The sequence below is a fragment of the Leuciscus leuciscus genome (genome assembly GCF_965113295.1).
Source record: "Leuciscus leuciscus genome assembly, chromosome: 10".
Lineage (NCBI taxonomy): Eukaryota > Metazoa > Chordata > Actinopteri > Cypriniformes > Leuciscidae > Leuciscus > Leuciscus leuciscus.
This window is the reverse complement of record NC_138734.1, coordinates 35,832,783-35,853,227: the sequence shown is the minus strand read 5'-3', so window position 1 is coordinate 35,853,227 and position 20,445 is coordinate 35,832,783. Positions and strand designations below refer to the sequence as shown.

The window sequence follows — 20,445 nt, the reverse complement described above, 5'->3', positions numbered from 1 at the left end:
ACCTTTATCAGACTCTGCGTTAGGCGCCAGAAAATTGAAGCGAGATCACAAAGGAGTTCTAGTTTTAGCGCTTTTGCTCTCTGTCTTCCTCTTTCTTTTTGAGATTACGAAGCAATCATTAAAAGCTACACTATCTGTCAGCTTTGATATATGACTAGTGAGGCTATTATAAGACTTTGATATTTTAGCCCGCCTTTTTAATGCTGGAATTTGCCATCATGCACATTGTTTTTTTTCTTGTTCTTTTAAAAAAATAAAAAAAATAATGAAAAATATGTACAATAGGGATACTCACATTATGCAGGTCTGTGACCACTTTAAAAAAAAAATGGAGTGAACATGGTCCAGATAATAGGAATGATACTTCATTTTTATTTGACTATGTAGATCTATAGATGTTAGATGTATAGTTACTAGGGGTTTAACAGTTCTCAGTTAACTACCGTTCTCCACCCGCGGTTCGGCACGCATTTGCACCTTGGTTACTTTATGTCGCCATCCCCCATGTGTTGATAGTGCGTGAGCGCAGGTGAGACCGAAACAGCACACATTGCTTTCTATGTTTAAACAGGTACTAGGTGCTTACTCGAACAGACACAAAACAATAATGAAGATCTGGGCAGAGCTTGACTGTAAGGACTGTCCGATGGCCGGGGCCAGCACGAAAGATGCTCGTGATAGTTGATGGAACAGTCACTGTCCTCATTGGGCCAGGGCTGCATCGCCACGAAAGTTGATCAGTTTCGCGTGTTTTTCAATTTAAACATTCAAGCACAAGTAGACGTGAGAGAGAACTTTGTGTTGAGAAGTTTATTGTGCACACACATCTGAAGCGCACTCACCGAAAGTCGCATTTCAGACTGCGTGCAAGTACTTAATTGAGTTCTCTTTCATGTCTTCTTGCCCTTTGGTTGACAAATTCACACAAAATTGTCAATATGCCTGTCTTGGAGAGTATCCTTGTAAACACTCGTTTATGTCTTAAGTGAACATAAACAGTTGAGAAATCAATGCATGTATTAGTATATTTGATCCGTGCATTATGTCTTAAAGGGAGAGCAGCCTAATATATCTGCTGCAGTCTGTGTTTTTAATGTTAATCAAACAAGAAAAGACAAAGAAAGGATTAATCTATATTTAATTTATACAGTGAGTTGTTTTAAATTTGATTACTTTATTCAGTTTCTGTACCTGAAAAGTACTGTAAGACCACCCTGAAACCTAAGAAGCACTGGTTATTTCATTTGTATCTTTCTCTATTGTATTTATTTGTGCTATTACTTATAGTTTGATTATTTGTTCTTATTTACATACATTTTTATTATTTGTTCTTATTTACATGCATTATATTTGCATATCGAACCGTACCAACACCGTGACCCTAAAACCATGAGACAAACCGAACCATGAGTATTTTTAACCTTTACACCCCAAATAGTTAGCGACAACCACAACCAGCCCCATTTTTAATCACAGTCATAAGGGCTGGTCAGATTTTAAAAGTTTTTTTTTATTTTTATTTTCCACAACAATGTAGTGTCAATTTAAGTATGTTATGTATGCACAAATGCATTCATAAAAATATAAATATCTTACTTAATATTCAAGCAATGAAATTCACTATAATTCATCATGTGTTTAGTCAAGAATGGTCCTTTCACATTATGATTGCATGCAGCAAATTAGGAATCCTTCATTTTGTAGACGGCCTCATTTATGTGCTTTCTGATGGTTGTGTCAAGATCAAACAATTACTGAAATCGCTGATTTTGACTGCAAATGGAGTCAATGTAGTTTCACTGTAACAGACATTTTATTGTTGCTAATTGTTTGGCTGGAACTTACTAATTGAGTGAGCATTTAGTAGGCTACATGTTCTTCTCCTGCCGTGTTAAATAGAACAATTTAGCTTTGTGCTTTTTGCTCACCGTTTGTCAGCTGTGGAAATCGCACAAATCTGAACTCTTCGCCTTCTGTGTTTCATCAGTGCTTTCACTATGCATATTCATGCATGCTCCTCTGCCAAAAGCAACGGTGTGTGTGAGAGTGTGGTTGTTGCATATATGTTGAAGATGTGAATTTAGTAGATGTGAAGTCCCTGTGCATTCCTACCCACACATGCCTGCTCTTATATATGATTGACACATCTGACACACAGCTTGCATACACAGACAGACACATTCTGTCAACTTCCAGCTCTTTTCTTTTTTGCAACATTCTCCCTGCTTGTGGATACACACAGACACTCAGTTCCCTGTTTCAGTCATCCTACCTTTTTGCCGAGGTGTGATCATACCTCACCTAGCCTCCCCCCACCTTCCTTTCCTCTCACTCTTTCCAGCTCTGTCCCCCTCCCCTCTTTCGCTCTCACAGTCACCAGTAGGCTGAGGTGACACCTCATCTCAATCAGTTTACCTCCTCAAACTTGCAACATCTGCTCCCCTCTCTTCCTCTCCTCTTCTCTTTTCTCTCGTGTCCTTCCTGTGAGCGCCCCACCACTGCGTGAGCACGCTGCCTGTGTCATTTTCTGTACTGTCACTTTGCTCTGCCAACAGCCCAAGAGGAACAATCCAATCACAAGAGACATTCCTCCCACAAATAAAAAAAATTAAAATTCACACACCTTTAACATTCGTTTTACACACCTGAAGGCTTCCTAAGGCATGCTTCAGGTGGTTAGGGCACCTTGAGGTTTTGTGACTTGATCTTTAATTTAGGTTTAGATTATGTTGGTGTCGTTTCAAATCTTCGCCGCCTGCGTTTGTATGTAAGCAGCATTGAGCATAGGTGAGGGAATCGATAAAGATTTCGGGCTGCTGCGGTTTGCTGCAAAAGAGCTTGATTACACCAAGATGGGAGGGGTGGAAAAAGCCTAGTGTTTTAATTAATCCGACTGGTGAGGCAGGCGAATGCGATCAGAGCTCCGTTCTCCAGGAGGCGGTGAGCCTGGAGGAATGTGGGTTTATTTTTCCCTGCCTGTTGATTGAAGCCGTGTGATTATTTAATGTAGACGTTTGTCTCTGTGAAGAGAGACCGCGTAACGATTTTCCTTAGCACGGAGGCGGCAATCCGCGTGTACGGGAAAAATGAATTTCATTAGCGCTGCCCTGATTTCATCAAACAACCGACAGCTCCAGACTGCACAGGGTCATGAAGACTTTTATTTACTGTGGTTTTTATACTGCATTATCATTAGTTTAATGTTGCAGTAATAGTCTGTTCAGCTTCTGTTTAGGGTCATCTGATCTCATTGGCTAGTTACTCTGTCACCTTTTAAAGTGGAGGCATCCTATTGGTCTGTTAGAGCTTGACTGTTTTTTTTTTAATGAAATTAAATGATGATCTTTTCAAATACTTCACACTCTGATCCAGATGAAAAATTAACACAACAAACGCATATTCTTTGTGTATCTGTGTAGTTGACATGACGTGTCAATCTGTGACAGCAGTAGCCTGTAATGTGCTATACTTAATCTAAAAGTACTTTACTAAAAGTAGTAAGTACTTTACTAAACTAAAACTAAATTATTATAAATGCAGTTTTTATGACCTCATATTAATTGGCAGACTATACAGATTTTTGGTTGATTAACTTGTCACACTACAGGACTATTTGTTGGAAATACTTTAGTGAAGGACTTTTTCTGACTTCCAAGAGAAACAGAATCCTGGCAATAACAGTAATATTTTTTCAACGCATCTGAAAGCATACACTCAATAATGTGAGAGCCGGTGTAACCCCCTTCATTTCCCCTGTGAGGAGACAGACACTGCTTTACACATTTCACTGCCCCACACCAAGACCTGTCTCAGACATGACACAGGATGACTCGACTGAAGTGAAGAAAGAAGGAATAAAGCTGAGAATTGTGGTGGGTTGTGGCATTTAGTTGAGTGACTGGTGTTGTGATGATGTTGAGGGAGCCTAAACAGGCTGATGAATAGAGTTTGTAATGTGTGCTGTTATATTTCACCCAGTTCACCAAAAAATACAAATTTACATTATTTACTTTTGTGTCATTTTGTCTCATGCCTATATTGTATATTTTCATGCCATATTGGGTTTTTTTCTGTCTAACACAGAAATAGACAATTGCAGTTGTTACACAGCACTTGCCACACAATGACAGTTCACATGGCTGAACAACAATGTCATATGAATGAGAATTCTGTTCATTTAAATGAAAGGTGTCACCATGTAAATTTATATAGCTGGGTATGTGTGTATATAGTTATTTATATATGTATATAGTTATATATATAAAGTTATTTATTATGTTTAGTGTATATATATATATATATATATATATAAATTATATATGTTGTTAAAAATAAAATGTATAATTAAAAAAAAACACACTGAAAACGCACTGGAATAAATAATGACAGAATCTTCATTGTTGGGTTAATTAACCCTTTGAATCACTCCATTATAGGTCAGAATATTAGCCTAGAAATCTAGACGCACCCTAGCGGCAGCAAAATTATTTTGCAGCCAGGGTCAGTCTAGCAACTCTCAATAGACCTTTTTGCTGCAAAAACCTAAATTGGGTCAGGCCAATCACGTCGTGTATAGAGTAGGCGGGGGCGGGCTTATATGACGACAGAGTTGTGACGGTTCCCTGCTACTTGAATACAAAGAATGACGGCTGCTGCGGATGGAGAACAGCGGTCTTTCGAATCGGCTTTGGCCGCAACTCTGGAGGACTTGGAGTTAAGTTTTTCTTTGAGAAAAGAACAAAGAACGGCACTTAAGTCATTCTTAAAAAAAGGAAGATGTGTTCGTAGTTTTGTCGGCCAGATTTAAAAGTTGAATCTATCAACTAACGTTAGCTCCGCTGTTGGGAAAACGCTCTGGTTGGTTGAAGCACTGTCCTATTGTGTGCAGAGGGAATTTGAAAGACAGCCGTTTATCCCGCCCCTCGGATTGACCGTGTCTATGGTGAGTTGCCAGACTAAACATCTTGATGTACGTCTGGCTTGCCAGGCTATCAGAATACAGCAGTTAGCATATATGCTTATGTAGGTGATGCATCATAAAAGTTCCTGTCACTCTCTACAGCATCTGCCTAATAAAGCAAAAGACTTCGGCTAAAATCACTCTTTGGCAGTGCTAGCAAAAAAAGTACACCATTTTGACTTGACAGGGATGCAGATGAAAATGAGAAGGGGAGCTCGATCCAGCTCAGTGAGTTTATATTCATATTAATATAACAGAACCCCTCTGAGCCAAGGCTGTTAGTTCGGGGGCAAAAAGATGTTGTGTCCCACCGTTGGGCCACCCTCATGAGGACGTGCCTGCATAGTCATTGGCATCTCAGTGCACTGCTTTTAATTTTAGTCTTCATTTAGCACAGCACCCCTTGATGATCACCTCTGCGTAGCGGCGCGCCCTGCTGGCAGGGGGAGAGTTTACGCAAACGCGTACTCTTGAGAGCAAACGCACGAAATCATGCACACGTATACATACATACACACTCTCACACCTGCAGGGGGCACCCCGTGGATCTACAGCTGCGCAGCGGAAAACAATAAAGCCTGCAAAAAAAAAAAAATCCTCTGTGCTCCTGAGAGACCTTCACGCACAAAAGATTTTGCACGGAAAAATAATAGTAATAAAAATACAGACAGACTGACAGATAAGCAAGCCAAGAGAGGGGGAAATAAGCTTGAGTAGCAAACAAGCAGACACGAAGTACAAGGCCTCTCAGACATTACAGCGAGGTGCTCGGCCTAGTATTCCACATTTCCTCCTTGACACGTTCTTGACAGTCCTTGTGATAAGGTGTGATGTTTTATAATGTTTGTGTTTTGCTAGGCAGGCTAGACGCACATAGGCAAGTTTGTTTTTTGGGCCTCAATGCAGTCCTTGGGGTTCGAGAAGTTTTCTGTGTTTTCCTGTGCTTTTCATGTTGGGCGAGAGTATAGGAACAGTAAGAGAGGCGAGCAGAAGGAGGCTTTACTCATTTCACCTCTCCATCCCCCCACCCCCCACACACACCTCTATCTCCATCCGTCCATTTGGGCACGTCGCAAGGAAAAGCATGCAGACACTAATGTTGCACTAATCACCGGCGTACAGAACTCACAGCACGTCCACTCTCCTCTCAATCGCCCTTAATCAGCCAACACATTTCAATTAGCATATTGTGTTTAACCTCCCTTTCATCTGCCTTTATTAGTGGATTGAGCTGTAGTCAGCCTCTTCACCCCCCTCCGTCCAACCCTGATTCTCCCTTGCTCGTCTCTGCTGTATCGGTTCTCTCTCTCTTTCTCTCTCTCTGTTCCACTTTCCCAAGGCCTTGAGTTTTTGTGCCACTGTGATCTTTCTCAGTGATAGGTTCAGGGTTGACCGTTAGAGAACATGCTGTTGTACATCACACACAGTAATGCACAATCATTTACTCACCCTCATGTTGTTCCGAACCTGTAGGACTTTTTTTATTTTATTCTTTGTCTATACAGTGAAAAATCAATGGGATCTAGTGTTGTGTTAGACCCAATTGGCTTTTAATTATATGGTCAAAAACATTTGAAACATTCTTCAAAATATCTTCTTCTGTATTGCGCAGAAGAAAGAAAGTCATACAGGTTTGGAACGAAATGAGGGTTTGAGTGCATTTCTGGTTTGTTAGTTTATCCATTTAAGTTTGTTAGTTTGTATACGACGATCATTCCGGAAGCACGTTGGGATAATGAATGCTCAAATAATCGTTGGGATTCATGAGGCTCATGTCGGTCCAAGCATGTATGATGTTTTTTTTATTCTGTGGAACACAAAAAGAGTAGTTTAGCAGACGTTTAGTGTTTTCCTAGTAATAAAAGTGTGCTGTCAAGATGTCAAAATGACAAAGAAATATAATTAAAGTGGTCTTAATGATTTGGAATGAGAATGAGTAAATTATGGAACTCACCCCTTACCAATGGTTTATTTTGTAGTTGTAGTGTATTTTGACAATTTAAGACATGCAAAACCATGGCAGCCCAGTCTCCCTCCATAACGTCACCATGAGTAAGCCATGACCCCCATGTCTGAACCCTCCTCTACCATCTAACCCTCATGTGATCATAGTGCTGCTGACTAACTGTCACCCTGCCTTCTCTTTCCACCCTCCCTGCCTGTCGGACGGCCCATAGGAGAGCCTGCCCAGCTGCAAGGTTTGTTCCCCCTTATCTCTCTCCATTCTTAGCTAGATTTCCTGAATGAATGACCCCCCCTTCAGGCACACATACATCTCTCACTGCTTGAGTAGAAGGAGCGGGGCTATAGTAGAGAACAGTGCATGATTGGTCACATAAAGGGGTCATTCCATACTTTTTTTTTTTTCATTCATTTATTTTCCCTCAGGCCCTTTTAATTTAGTTTTTCATGCTCATTTTCCATACTCTTTTTGACCCACAGAATTAAACGAGCAGTTTTTTTGCCGCATGTGAAATAAGAAATGACTCAGGAGCCCCCATCCGTCGGCAACAGTCTTCGCAAAGCCTGAATTGCATTGTTACAGATTAAAACAATAATGTCTTTGTGGACTTTCCCAAAATATTGCTCTTGCCATTAGTTATACAGCAAGTGGAGTAACAGCATCTTCTTTTATGGTGGTATTGTTCATACTACGGTTTATAAATAATAGTCTATCTATCTATCCTACGTCCTCCTTGTTAATAGAGAATAGAAGTTGTTGCAATGTACTTTGAATGTTGGCGGTGGTGCTATAGTCAGTGAGCTTGGAACTAAATATTTTTTGAGCTTTTGTTAAATTAAATGAAGCATTTTGTGTCTATCTATCTTTCTGTCTGTTTGTCTGTTGAAACCTTTTCAATTCTTTCAAAGACTTTTTAGCTTAATAAAATTCATCATTCTTAGAATACATGGGAATTTTAGAATTCATTCTGTTTCTATACATTCAAATATTGGATTAAAAATCAATTTGTATTAAACAAAGTACATGAAACTCTTCTTTTTTTTTTTTCAGTAGTAGAATATTGAATATAAAAATATAGAATATGATGTCATAATATGAGCCCTAAAAATGAACATAAGAGTGCAACCTTAGTTATACTGTATGTCATTTGATTTCCATATCCAATTCCCTCTGCCAGTTCACACATAAAAACACACGTACACCCACACACATTGCCATAGTGGTTATTTGTGCATGGGGCTGGGCCAGGGGCATGAACACACATACACCTGAAGGAGACTGCTCTCCAGAGAGTATTGCTAATGTCACCGTTAATTCTTAGTTATTCATCCAAGTGATTCTGATGCCTGGAGCACGAGTCACACGTGTGTTGTCAAGGCAACACCACATAGATGCTTGCCATTTGACCCCAGGGTGTTCTCTGTGATGTCATAATAGTCTTCTTGTCTCAACTGTGGGTGTGCTTTTCCATATTTGAATCTTTGTCTTGTCACATCACAGCTATTATTTGTCGAAAATCCGTTTTCGTGTCGAAGATGACGGGTGTTGTTTTTGAGCTCTTCTTTTCTTTTTTTTTACAGGGAGTGATGCTATAGAGCAGCGCATTTTTATTTTGCTGTAGGTAATGCCCATCTCATGCTGTAGAGACACACACACTTACTCAAATACACGTACATGGAGACTGGCCACTAAAGGAGACCTGGCGTGGTCTCTCTGTGTCAGCGCAGACTTAATGAGGCAGCACACAAGAAGCTTTAGGAGTCAATGGATGTAGATAATGTGGATGAGGGTTCACTTCACTGAGCGCCTGTATTCGCAAGCCAGTGTCTAGCCTAGGGCCACACCGTGTTTGTGTGTGTGTTTGTGTGTGTAGCCATACTCCAGCCCCCTCCATTCTGTAGTTATGAGAGCAAAAGAAATCATCATTCCTTCACATTGCATGTCACTCCCTGTTATCCAGCCCCTGATGTCTCTATTGTGCGCGCCGAGCCGATGTTAGGTTGAGTGGCTTTGGTGAGAGCAGTTATTCCTCAGTGTTCTGATGTTTTAAAAGGGTTGGGTTGGTTTTTATGGCTTGTTAATGGTGTGGCGCTCTCTACTGCAGCCCATGTGGCAAGTACGTGAGCATGGGAACAGATGACAGCCCCTCATGCACATCATAGACCACCTGGAGCTAGCCAGGCGGAACCTCAGAGGAGCCGGGCAACGTTTGAGGGGGGATGATGGAGGGTGCGCTGCTAGAGGTGAATAGAGAGAGAAGTATGAGGGAGTTGAGCTTGACCAAATCTATGCAACACACGTGCATGGTTAAACTCATACACATCTGTATATGTTTGGCTTTTACTACACAGGTCTCTGGAATACTTGATTCCAATTGGCCATATAAAAAAAAATATTTGGTAACCGATTTGCTACATAGATGTGCTAGTTTTATGTCTCTTGTGGCAGTCCGTGTTCTCATTTCACCCACATAATAAAGTAATCCAAAATCATTTTATGTCAATTTTATTTATTTGGTACACTTTGCGACGGGTCCTGGTGTTGGTGGCAACCGTCTAACTTGCCTTAAACACATTGAACACATCATTGTGTACCTGTATACACTGTACCATTTAAACGTTTGGGGTTAGTAAGATTTCTTTAATGCTTTTGAAATTAGTATTTTGTGCTCACCAATTCTCCGTTTATTTGTAATAAAAACAGTAATATTGTGAAATAATTACAAATTTAAAATAATTATTTTCTATTCTAATATATTTTTAAATGTATTCCTGTGATGGCAAAGCTGAATTATTCCAGTCTTCAGTGTCACATGATACTTCAGAAATCATTCTAATATGCTGATTTGTTGCTCAAGTTGCACAAAAATCATTTGTAACATTATAACTGCCACTTCTAATCATTTTAATGCATACGTGCTGAATAAAAGTATTGATTTATTTAAAAAAAAATCTTACTGACCTTTTCCATTTAAAATAAAAATAAAAACTATAATCAATTGTTATAAATGCTAAGTTGGTTTATTTTCGAGATGACATATTACATTCAGCAGTGCTATTTAATTATTAGTGTTTTTGAAAATTAAATGTATATAACAGATACATATAAATTTAAATAAACGTGAAACATTTAAGATAATTTTTTTTATTTATGAATAAAATGAATAACCAGTATAGTGCTTACAGTATATATCATGTGTTCTTATTGTACCGTTCACAGCTCAAACATGCCACATGACCCCTAATCTGCTCCATGACCAAACACCAGTGATTTAATTCCTTTACCTTCTCTCTCTCTTCCTTCCTCCCTCCTTTGAATAGCCCCCACAGAGAATGTCATGTTGAAAAGGGAGTGAGGCAGCAATGTTTTGCCGAAATGTTTGTTTGCAAGGCTGAGTGATGTCTGATCCCCCTGAGAGCTCATTTTGCCACGTTTGCGCTTGATTTGCTTCTTATGCTGTTTATTAAAGGTAATTACAAGCTGTTTGGAGATCTATAAGAGAACTGCTCAGGGGGAGCCTCCTCCAAAAGGTGTGGGAACAGAATGGAAAATGAGGTACATTTGCGTCCGACGTTGCGAAATCGCATGGGTGTGGGTTGCAGGTGTATTTAGAGGGAAGACTGCATAGGAAATGTGTCTTTAGCTGATCTGGTGTACTGATACATCATAATCTTTAACACAGGAAGTTGCTAGGTCTGAATGAATCTTTGGCGTGCTGGTATGTTAGCAGCATGTGTATACATATCTTTCTCTGGTAAATCTGGTAGAGGTGCAGCTGCCCCGTTTCCCCACTTCCCCTCCTCGACCGTCCCAGATCCGTCCAGGTGTGTCTCAGCCAGCTGCCGTGGAGGGGAAGGAACAGCAATATCAGGAGCTCGTCACTCTCCCAACCCTCCCTTCTCCATGCCGTGCGGTAATTGTTAAAAAGACAAACAAGCTGCCTGCCTATCTGTGCATAATGAAAGGGGGCCAGCCGCAATTTGCTCCTCACTTAATTCGTTAAGTATTCTGAATTTATTTTCTCGAGTGACAGTGGCATCTGTCGTAGCTGGCGAGGAGGACTTACGTGCACATGACGTTACACAATGGATGCGTGATGAGGGGGAAAAATGTGATAAGGATGGAGTGTTAAATAGTTATTTCACCCAAATATTACAATTTTGTCAGTGTTCATACATAAATATTCTTTGTTGCATTTTTTAAAGTTCTATCTGTTCTTTTCCATGCAAGTACAATACATTGACTGAATCTTTAAAGATTCAAAGAGGACAGATATATATCATAAAATATGATATGATTCATTCACTATATTCCAAGTCTTCTGAAGCCTTTTTTATTTTTTTTTGGTGTTGTGAGGAATAAAATTATTCTACTTTGCTATTGTTAAAATTCCTCCACGATAATTTCCATCATAAGAATTCATGAGAGCTCTAGTATTATCCAGTTGTGAATGAATCATTCTTTTCAATTCAGTTTCAATTCAGTCAATTGAGAACTTTTCTGTTCTGTTGATTCAGTCTGAATGATTCATTCATTGAGACTTATTTGGTTCTAAATTTAAAGAAGACTTAAAATGTAGAGCATGAGTCATTTGGACCATTTTAATGATGCTTTTTGCTTGAAAGCTCCAATCCCCATTCTTGGTAATTGCATGGAAAAGAGCGGCCAGTGCATTATAAAATGACCTCTTTTTTGGGCCAAAAAAAAAAAAAGAAGTCAAATAGGTTTTGGATCATCATGAGTTGAACTGTCCCTTTAAGGAGGTGAATCAAGGTATATAGGGGTGTGTGTGTTAACAGGAGTAGAGTTGAGGAGAAGGTATAGATCTTGTATCAACACAAGTTGACCACAAGCTTGTCTAATTGATGTCAGAGCAGCAGAGCGATACAGCAGGTGATACAGCGGTTCCAGGTAAACTCTGCAAATAAAGCCCCCTAAATACTGACTGATAATTAACATCTGCTGTCTGGTGTGATCTTGCCTCTGCACATCAGCTCAGTGTGTGAGTATATACGTGTGTGTGTGTGGGAGGAAGGAATAAGCGGATGTCACAGCTCATCAGTGCTCTATGTGAGATGCGCAGGAATCAGGGGAAGGCACACTCTCGATGGAAGGGCGGGGGTGGAGGTCCCAGAGAGACGGGTGGAGGCCCCTCAGAGTGTGTGCATGTGCTCAAGCCCATGTGTGGGAGAAGGGGCCACCTGGGGTCGGACTCTTCAAAGGCCGCTCTCTGAGGAGCGGTGAGAGGTGCCTGTATGACAGGAACCCTGGCTTTGATCCGGAATAGGAGTCAGAGTGGGAGAGGAGATGGAAGGCAGGAAGGAGGAATCCAGAAGGGAATTCAGAGGTGTGACTTGTAGATAAAAAAAATAGTAGTTGTGGGACACGCTAGATCTATGATAGGCCTATCCCCTGTTAGGCTTCTTTTAGGATTCACTCTAAATCTTCACTTTTACCCTGTGGGTATGCCTCTAACATGCCTCAGCTGTTTGTCTGTTGTCTTGTTTTGTTTTATGTATATCTCTGCGTTCAGAGGCATTCTGTCTTTTATGATTCTCATTTTAAGTTGCGTCTGGTTTATTTAGAGCATTCATTTCATTAATTAGAGGTATATGGCTCATAAGTTTTCAGCTTTAACTTGCAACTTTTCCAACTTTATTTAGACTATAGACTGATATCTCAAATCATGCGATTTATTGAGGAAAGGTATTCTGTTGCCTTTTAAGAGTTTGAACTTAGGATGCACAATATATGTTACCATATCAGATATTAGAGATTAAAAAACTGTATCTGTTTAAAATAAAATAATTGTTATATTGTAATACATGTTATACATACAGATATATTACATACATATGTCATGTTTTATTGTGCATATTATATTATGTAATAAAATATTGTGTATTTATTATTGTAATTTTGTTTACTATTTTAAATTTAGATAACATTTGCCATCTAATGCTCACTTAAAGGTAATCTAGTTAATCCTTTAAAACAGTAATAATGTAATAACACTCAACATTTAACACTTAAATGTAATCTTTAGCAAATCTGAAAATGAATAGCTAATTTTCTTTCTGTACATTGTACTACTGTACATTATAATGGTGTGAATATTGTAGTTCAGTTTAGTGTTTAATTTTTTTGGTTTTATTTTCATTTTATTTGTATAGAAATGTTGGTTATATCAGCTATTTCAGCGTTATCGACCATATCATAATGAATAAAAAGAATACTGGTATCGGACAAAATTGTAATTTTTTCCATCCCTAGTTTGAACTTGTGCTTTACGCCTGGTGCACAAGTAAACACTCAGCGGGCTGTTGAGTTGAGTTGAGTTGAGTTGAGTTGAGTTGAGTTGAGTTGAGGCTTAAACTTTTGTAGTCTCATTACATCCATACTACACAGTATGTCTTTTTTATGGACCTAATAACTTTGCACAGAATGTAAATTATAATGTGTTGTGTTTTTGTATGTGTATAGACGACCTAATCCAGAAGTTTGGGTTGGAGAAGGAGCTCTGTGATTGGCTAATTTTTTTATCATGCTGTACCCTCATTGGCTATTCATCCTCACTAAAATTTCCAAATATCACCTTAAGCTTGTACAACAGTTTCAGATGGCGAACCAATGGAGAGATTAAGAGAATGATGTTAGAAGAAGATTATTGAGCATCATAAAGATTGAGGGATGCGACAAATGGCCGAAATGGGGAGGGATCCGTGGGTCAGAGGAGAAATGGGGGAGATTTGGCAAGGAACTAGGGATGAGATGAGAGGAATGCATGATCAGTGCCTTTCCCTCCCTTTTTGGTACAGAGATGTTGCGGGAGGAATAGATACAGAGGGAGGGAGAAAAAGAGAGAGATGAACTGACCGGGTGCTGATGAGGGAGGTTGACCTTCGGAAGTGAGTGAGAGCGAGCGAAGAGGATGAGGCTGGCTGACAGGGGCTCTCCTGGTTTTTGGCAGCCTCTCAGTCTGCACGGTGAGCAGCTGGACTTCATTAGGCGCTGGTGTTAATTACTGGGTCCAGGCTGCAGCCGCCCGCACACACAAAACACTCACCGTAATTCAGCCAGGGTCACCTTGAAATTGATCATTTACCATCAGAGAGACGAAGACGGACTGAGTAGAGTGAATGAACGAGTGACACTAACTATATATAGTCTGTTCCCAAACCTAGTGATGCACATTCCAGACATGAAAACTGTTCTATGCATCTGAAGATCTCTTTTTTGGGCAAATTCTAAGGCTATTGAAATCCTTTGCAGAGATGCAATCCCATAATGCATTGAAATAAGCTCAGTGAAAAAAAAAATTTCACCAAGAGAAACCATTTTAAAAATGTACATTTCATTAGGCACTGAAAGTTAAAAACATTGTGCTATGTACAATGTTTGTTGTCTGTTAGCAAACTCTATTGAAATCCAATTCCAAATCCCCAGGTGAAGTTCTATTTGTGTGGCATACTTTTCTGCCTGTGTAGAATTTTCTAAATCTTCTGTTTTTATTTTTCAGCAATTGTCTATACTTATTTTAGGGGGAAATCTTCACAGTTTCACTAATAAGATGTGATAGAATGTGATGACTGAAATGTTTAGAACTTCCTACGGAACAGTTGTTCTAGTTCTGGAGAAATTCAAGGAATTTTTCCAGAGCAGATTCCGTGTGGGCCTACTTGAGATTCCACGATGGTTATGTTGCTGTCTTGGAAAGGTCGGCATTGAGGCAGCTTTTGAAACAGCTTTTGAAACAGGCATAGATTTTGAAACAGAGTTGTGCCTAGTAAAAGAGCTGTGAAACAAAAGCAGCTGTTCTTTAGCTAGTGACAGAAATGGCGAGTGTTAAATGCTACAGCTGTAGCAGATGCCGCGTATCGTCAGATACGGGGTGAAGTCGCAGTCAAGGCAGCAGGCGCTTCGGCTTGGTTTCCTGTGACAGCGGCCTGCAAGGTCAACTTCCCTGCGGCGGATGACTCAGCTGACCAAACCAGGGAAAAGGACCGTTAAGGACTTGAAATGTGTGGGAGAGAAAGCTGGCAGAAAGCACAACATTTGGAGATTATTTTCCATCCACTGCTGTGGGACTTCTTCACACTTATGATAGCTCTGTCACACACATACACGCACAGTTATACAATTACTTTAAGTTATTCTTTGGAGTGAAGCACATGGTCCTACCTTGGTGACACTATGGTAATTACAGTACAAGAGGACAAAGAGAGACAAATGGAAGTCGAGGAGGAACGAGAGAGAGAGAAAGATGTAATAGTTGGCCTGACGCGTACACGGTCCCTGCGTACCAGAGGCGTACAATAGAGCGCTTTTATTCAGCATCCTCACAAAACAAAAGTCTACCACTCTCTGCTCTCAATAATACAAAGGTCTGATACAATCTCCTTCTTAATTCTCAACCATGTCAGTTTTTCAGGAATGTTTTTGCCTCCTCCCTGAAGAAAATCAATGCATTCTGATTTGGTAATTTCCCATGGTGCCACGCTTTGCGCTCCCTGCGCTGAGAGAGGTGACAAATCCGGTCATGGCGGCGTGAACCTTTTTCCCCCTCCCTTCCCATCTTCCTCTGTTTCCACCCTGCTTTTGTTTGTGTTTCTCTCTCTCGATCTCTCTCTCGCCGTCTCTGGGTGTTGCGACAGAGTGCGAGCTCAGAATTTGTTGGAATTTCGCAGCCCTTCCCGGTGCTCTGGTGAAAAACACTCATTTGTGACGGTGCCAAGCTGCTAATGGCGGATGGCAGGGTCCGTGCCGAATCCCACCTCCGCTCCCCCGCGCTCGTTATTCCGTGCTCGGCGCCGTTCGCACCCCTCCCCTACATCTGCCAAACTCAGCTGCGAGGGAGCGGCATAATTATCCCGCCGGAGCCTCAGACGCCTCCATGCCGTCACAACTGGGGCTTCATTAGAGACCCGCAAGAATGCCCCTGTGTGTGTGTATGTGTGTGTGTGAGAGAATGTGTTACGTTTATTTGAAGATATTTGCGCGCATCCCTTTGTGTGTTTGCGTGTTGTCTATGCGTGCGAGTGTGTAGCGAAGCGTGGATAGTTGCTCCGAGAGTTTTATGTCCATGGCTTGCAGCACGAGTGTTACTTTGGTGCTGTTCGTGTACGTGTTTGCGAGTCCTGTATGTGCTAATATTCTGGTGAGTACACCATTAATGAGTGTGTGGCGTGTGGGTGTGTGAGGAGCTGATGAGTCGGGCTCAGAGGTAATTTGACTTCTTAGAGCTACAGACCCCTGTGCCAACCCCCCCAGCCCCCTTCACCAGCTGAGCAGTCCCTGAGGAAGACCGGGTTTAACAGGGCCTAGATTCCCCCACTTACAACACACACACACACTTATATACTGTCAAAGTAGCGCACACTTCAAATGCACGTTAATAATGAGACATTGGCCTCTTCTAAAGGCGCCGGTCCATCTGTACATCTCTCTGAGACTCATTTGTTGTGTAAGAGTTTGCTTGTAGGCTTAAGTGCGAATAGCAAGCACAGATGTCAATGTGTGAATAAAAAGTCAATAAAACATAGGTTTAAACTCATTTTAGGTGTTTTTTTGGGGGGATTTTGATGGAACACCATTTTAAGATTAAATCTCATTAGAATTCTTTCTCATTTTTTTGACTGTAGTAACCTCAGATGGCTTGTCCATGGACCACATACGTCTGTTCACTGACCGAGTGATGCACTTCTCTATGGCGCTAATTGGCTGACTTTAGGCAACTTGCATTAGTTTGGCTTTTAGCAGTCTGTTTAGAAATTAAGTTACCAAATTTTTTTTCTTTTTTTTTAACAGAACAAAATTAGGGCTTTAAAAAGGTTTTGCAAAATTGCCAAATATTATTATTATTATTATACTTTTTATTTTTTTATTACAAAACATTTTGTGCTATTTTTTTTCTTTTTTGCGCAACCATTAATTAAAATCATTCTATTAATCAAAGAATCCTGAAAAAAAAAATCATAACAACAAATTTTAAGCAGTCCAACTGTTTGTAATATTTATAATAATAAGAAATATTCTTAAGCACCAAAGCATATAAAAATTATTTCTGAAGGATCATGTGACACTGAAGACTGGAGTAACGCCTGCTAAAAATTCAGCTTTGCCAAAATTGCATTTTAAAATATATTAAAATAGAAAATAGTTATTTTAAATTGTAATGATGTTTCATAATATTTCTGTTTTTAATGTATTTATATACTGTATGTCTTAAAAAAAAAAAAAATAATCGTACCTACCCCAAACTTAAGAACAGTAATGTGCGTATATATAAATGTATATACATTTTCAAAACCTAGTGCACGGTTAGTGGCCAGAATAAGCTGCAAATGAACTAGAGTCTAGACTAAGACTGTAATGACCTGATTTGAGTATTGAGCCAAAGTTATCTGAAAATGCTAGCTTTGAATCAGAGGATTTGTTGTTGTAGGTTTTTCCCCCTCATTAAGTCTCTTTTCTTTCTCGTCTCTTTTACCTCCTCTCCTTTTCTCTCTCCTCTATGAATAGTCTGGAGACTCTAATTGTAATGATGTTTTTGGGTTCTTTTTTGTCTCTGCCACACATTGATGTTGTAATTGTAGGTGTGTGTGTGTGTGTGTGAGAAAGAGGAGGGTTATTACCGTTCGCTGTTCTCTCAGGCCACCGACCGCGCTGTCGTAGACAGCCGTTAGCGTGCCACACATGCCAGTGCATGTGCACTAACTGAACTGCAAGGTAGAAACTCAAACATTCCTTTTCTGCACTTATAATTTAGAGAAATCACTTTGAGATTTGGATGTGTTTGTGAGCATATTTGTGCACAATTTGGCATTCCATTGTGTTGTTTTTATATACTTACTCATTTCTTGCCCTTATGTCATCCAGAATACTTTCATGCAATCCACTAAGACATCCGCGTGAGGAAGAGAGCTTCAGATTTTCCATTTGAAACTCGGCAGGGACATCAGACCACCTTGGAGGAACCACAAGCCTCCTCTGCGTACCCTACACCCCATAGGAAAGCCAGAACTTCTCAGTTCCAGGCCAAAGCAAGCATCCTCTCCCCTCCTGGGCCAGATCCTACGGCACAGTTACACGCCAGTTTTCGCCCAAGGACAGAGGGGAAGTTGAGCATAAAAGCTACTTGATACTCTCGGCTCACTTTTATGTTAGATCTCAGTGTTGCGAACAAGACAGGCATGTTTTCGCTCTTTGGTGACCTTTAGATGTGAGGTCAGAGGTCAAAGGGTAACCGTTGCGCTGACTTGCTGCATTTCCTGCAGGCGTTAATTGTGCTGCTGGCACCTTATTGACAGTGTTTCTTGCTCTCCATACTGTGCACATTTTCTCTCGCTCACACCTCAGCCCCCTCTTTCCTCTGTTAGTAAATCCCCTTTATACTGGAGGGACGTGAGGGAATGGTAGAGATGGATGGATGGATACATGGGGAGGGAGGAGGGCGAACTGTGAGTTGGGCTTCTACGTAAGTGTCAGTCATATTAAAAGCCGCTGACAGCTTTCGCTTCCAGACCAAACTCTGGACAAATAGCTCTCCAATCGATAGTTTCCCAACAGCAATATTTGGTATCAATGCGTGTCCTTCTCATTACACGATGAGGCCAGAGTCTCCCTGGGCTCTGAATAATTTATCCCCCTGACGTGGAGAGAATTGCAAAGAAGGAAAAGCCGACCTATCTCTCTCGTACTCCACTGCTCCGTTCCGAAACCTAGTGAGCTGCCTCCGTAGGCAGCGTTTTAAAGCATTATAGCTGTGAAGTCTGTTCCAAAAGGTAGGCAGTGTAATTATGCTGCCTCTTAAAATGCCTAATCTTTGCTAAATTCTAAGGCAACATTGCATTTGCAGAGAAAGTAATCCCAGAATGCATTGCAACAACTTTGTTGTAAAAAAAAACAAGATGGCGGTCAAAGTAGGATAAATGAGAGAAAGTAAAGAAATTTTAAGAAAAAATGTACTCAAAAGGATTCATTATTATTTTAAATGGACCAATCTCAAATATATTTTCCCTCAAGTATTATTAGGAATTTAATTAATAAAGCTTTTTAAATTCCAATTCTATTCCGGAATTTGAATGAGGTTGCAAACAGAATATGGATGTGGAATTGCTATTTAATTTGAACTTTTATTATTTTATATTCTGGTTATTAAATAAATGTAAGAAGTGAAATGAATTGACATTTAAATAAATTAAAAGAACTAGTTTGATCAAGACAAACTGAATGTCTGAAGAGATAGATAGCCCACCATACTTAGCTCCCGTTACACCATGCGCTCACCTAATTCCCTATGTTCTTAGCCTGTCTGCTTCTCTTCCTTATTGACACAAATCTTCCCCTCTCTTTCTCATGCTTTTCTCATCATCATATTTTTAGTTTTCCTCCAGCAGCCCCTCTTCTCTTTTTTAAGTAGCTTTGCATACATTAATCGCTCGCAATGTCAGGTGCTGCTGGGTAGTATTTGCCTAGACTCAGCAGTATGTATGCGTTTATGAGGTGAGCAGGGTCCTCCATAAGAAGAGGATCAACATCCATAGGCGTTACACATCTTGCTGTTGCCTCTCCGGGGAAAGGGCGCTCGAAGAGCAAACTCATTTTAAACACACTTACTCCATTCCGACCGCATCTCTCGCTCATTATAGTGGCAGCCAATAGCGTGGGATCCGTGTGGAGGTGAGCCATCTTGAATAAGTGGTAGAGAACATTAGCGAAGAAGAAGATAATGGAGGTCTGGAAGGCTGGCTAATGAGTGCTATCCTCTCAGGAACAGACCCTCAGCCTTATCCCTCTCTCTCCCTGATCAAATGCGCCGAGGAGAAAGCAGGAGGAAAAGGTTACCGCTCCATCTTCCGTTATCTTTCGTGACCCTTCCCCCCTCACCCGCCCTCGCCTCCTAATCATCGCTAAGTATTATAAATGTTAGCTTAAACCAGGCAATCATCGCTACACCATAATAATAAACTTTTATTGCCGTGTTCCTATTAGTGAGTTAATGTTGTCTGCTGATGGCGTGTAATTGTGCTCTTTTCTCGGCTTTGCGAGTCCCACATTTCCCTCATGCCCAATCAGCTACGCACGGGGAGAGAAAATAAATAGCCTAATGCTGTTTTAATTACTGAAAACATAAAGCATGAAGCCTACGCCTTCCCTCCTCTCCTCTCCTTTAGCTACCTGCAGCTCTTAACACCGCATTCACAACCAGCGGCGCTGACCGGCAGAGCGAGCGGGGCCACGGCTCGCGCTCGCCCACTCTGTGGAGGAGCCGTAGATACCTTTAGGGACATCCAGAGGAGTTTGGACGCATTTGTGCTTCCATCATTAGCAAAGAATGCTCTTAAAAGTACGTTCTTGTTGGGCAAACTCACTAAAAACCTGCATCAGATTCCTACGTTTTCCAGATTTTGTGAATCCATTTGCACCGCTACCTGATTGACATACTTACACGCCCTGAAACAGCGCATGCAAATACATGCTGGCCGCAGTCATTTCTGGGGAGTTCTTAGTGTTGATTTTT

General features: G+C 40.6%; 1 protein-coding gene across 6 annotated transcripts in view; it reads left to right on the top strand.

Annotated features, from left to right (window-relative positions):
• Window positions 1–20,445, top strand: part of znf423 (zinc finger protein 423) — a 158,216-nt gene that overhangs the window by 83,085 nt on the left and 54,686 nt on the right. For 4 of the 6 annotated variants that reach the window (XM_082182453.1, XM_082182449.1, XM_082182448.1 and 1 more), the window contains one exon: window positions 7,138–7,158. The exons of the other annotated variants lie outside the window; for them this stretch is intronic. In XM_082182453.1, coding sequence (XP_082038579.1) covers window positions 7,138–7,158 — 21 coding nt within the window. The remainder of the gene's footprint in view (window positions 1–7,137; window positions 7,159–20,445) is intronic. 6 annotated transcript variants of the gene reach the window in all.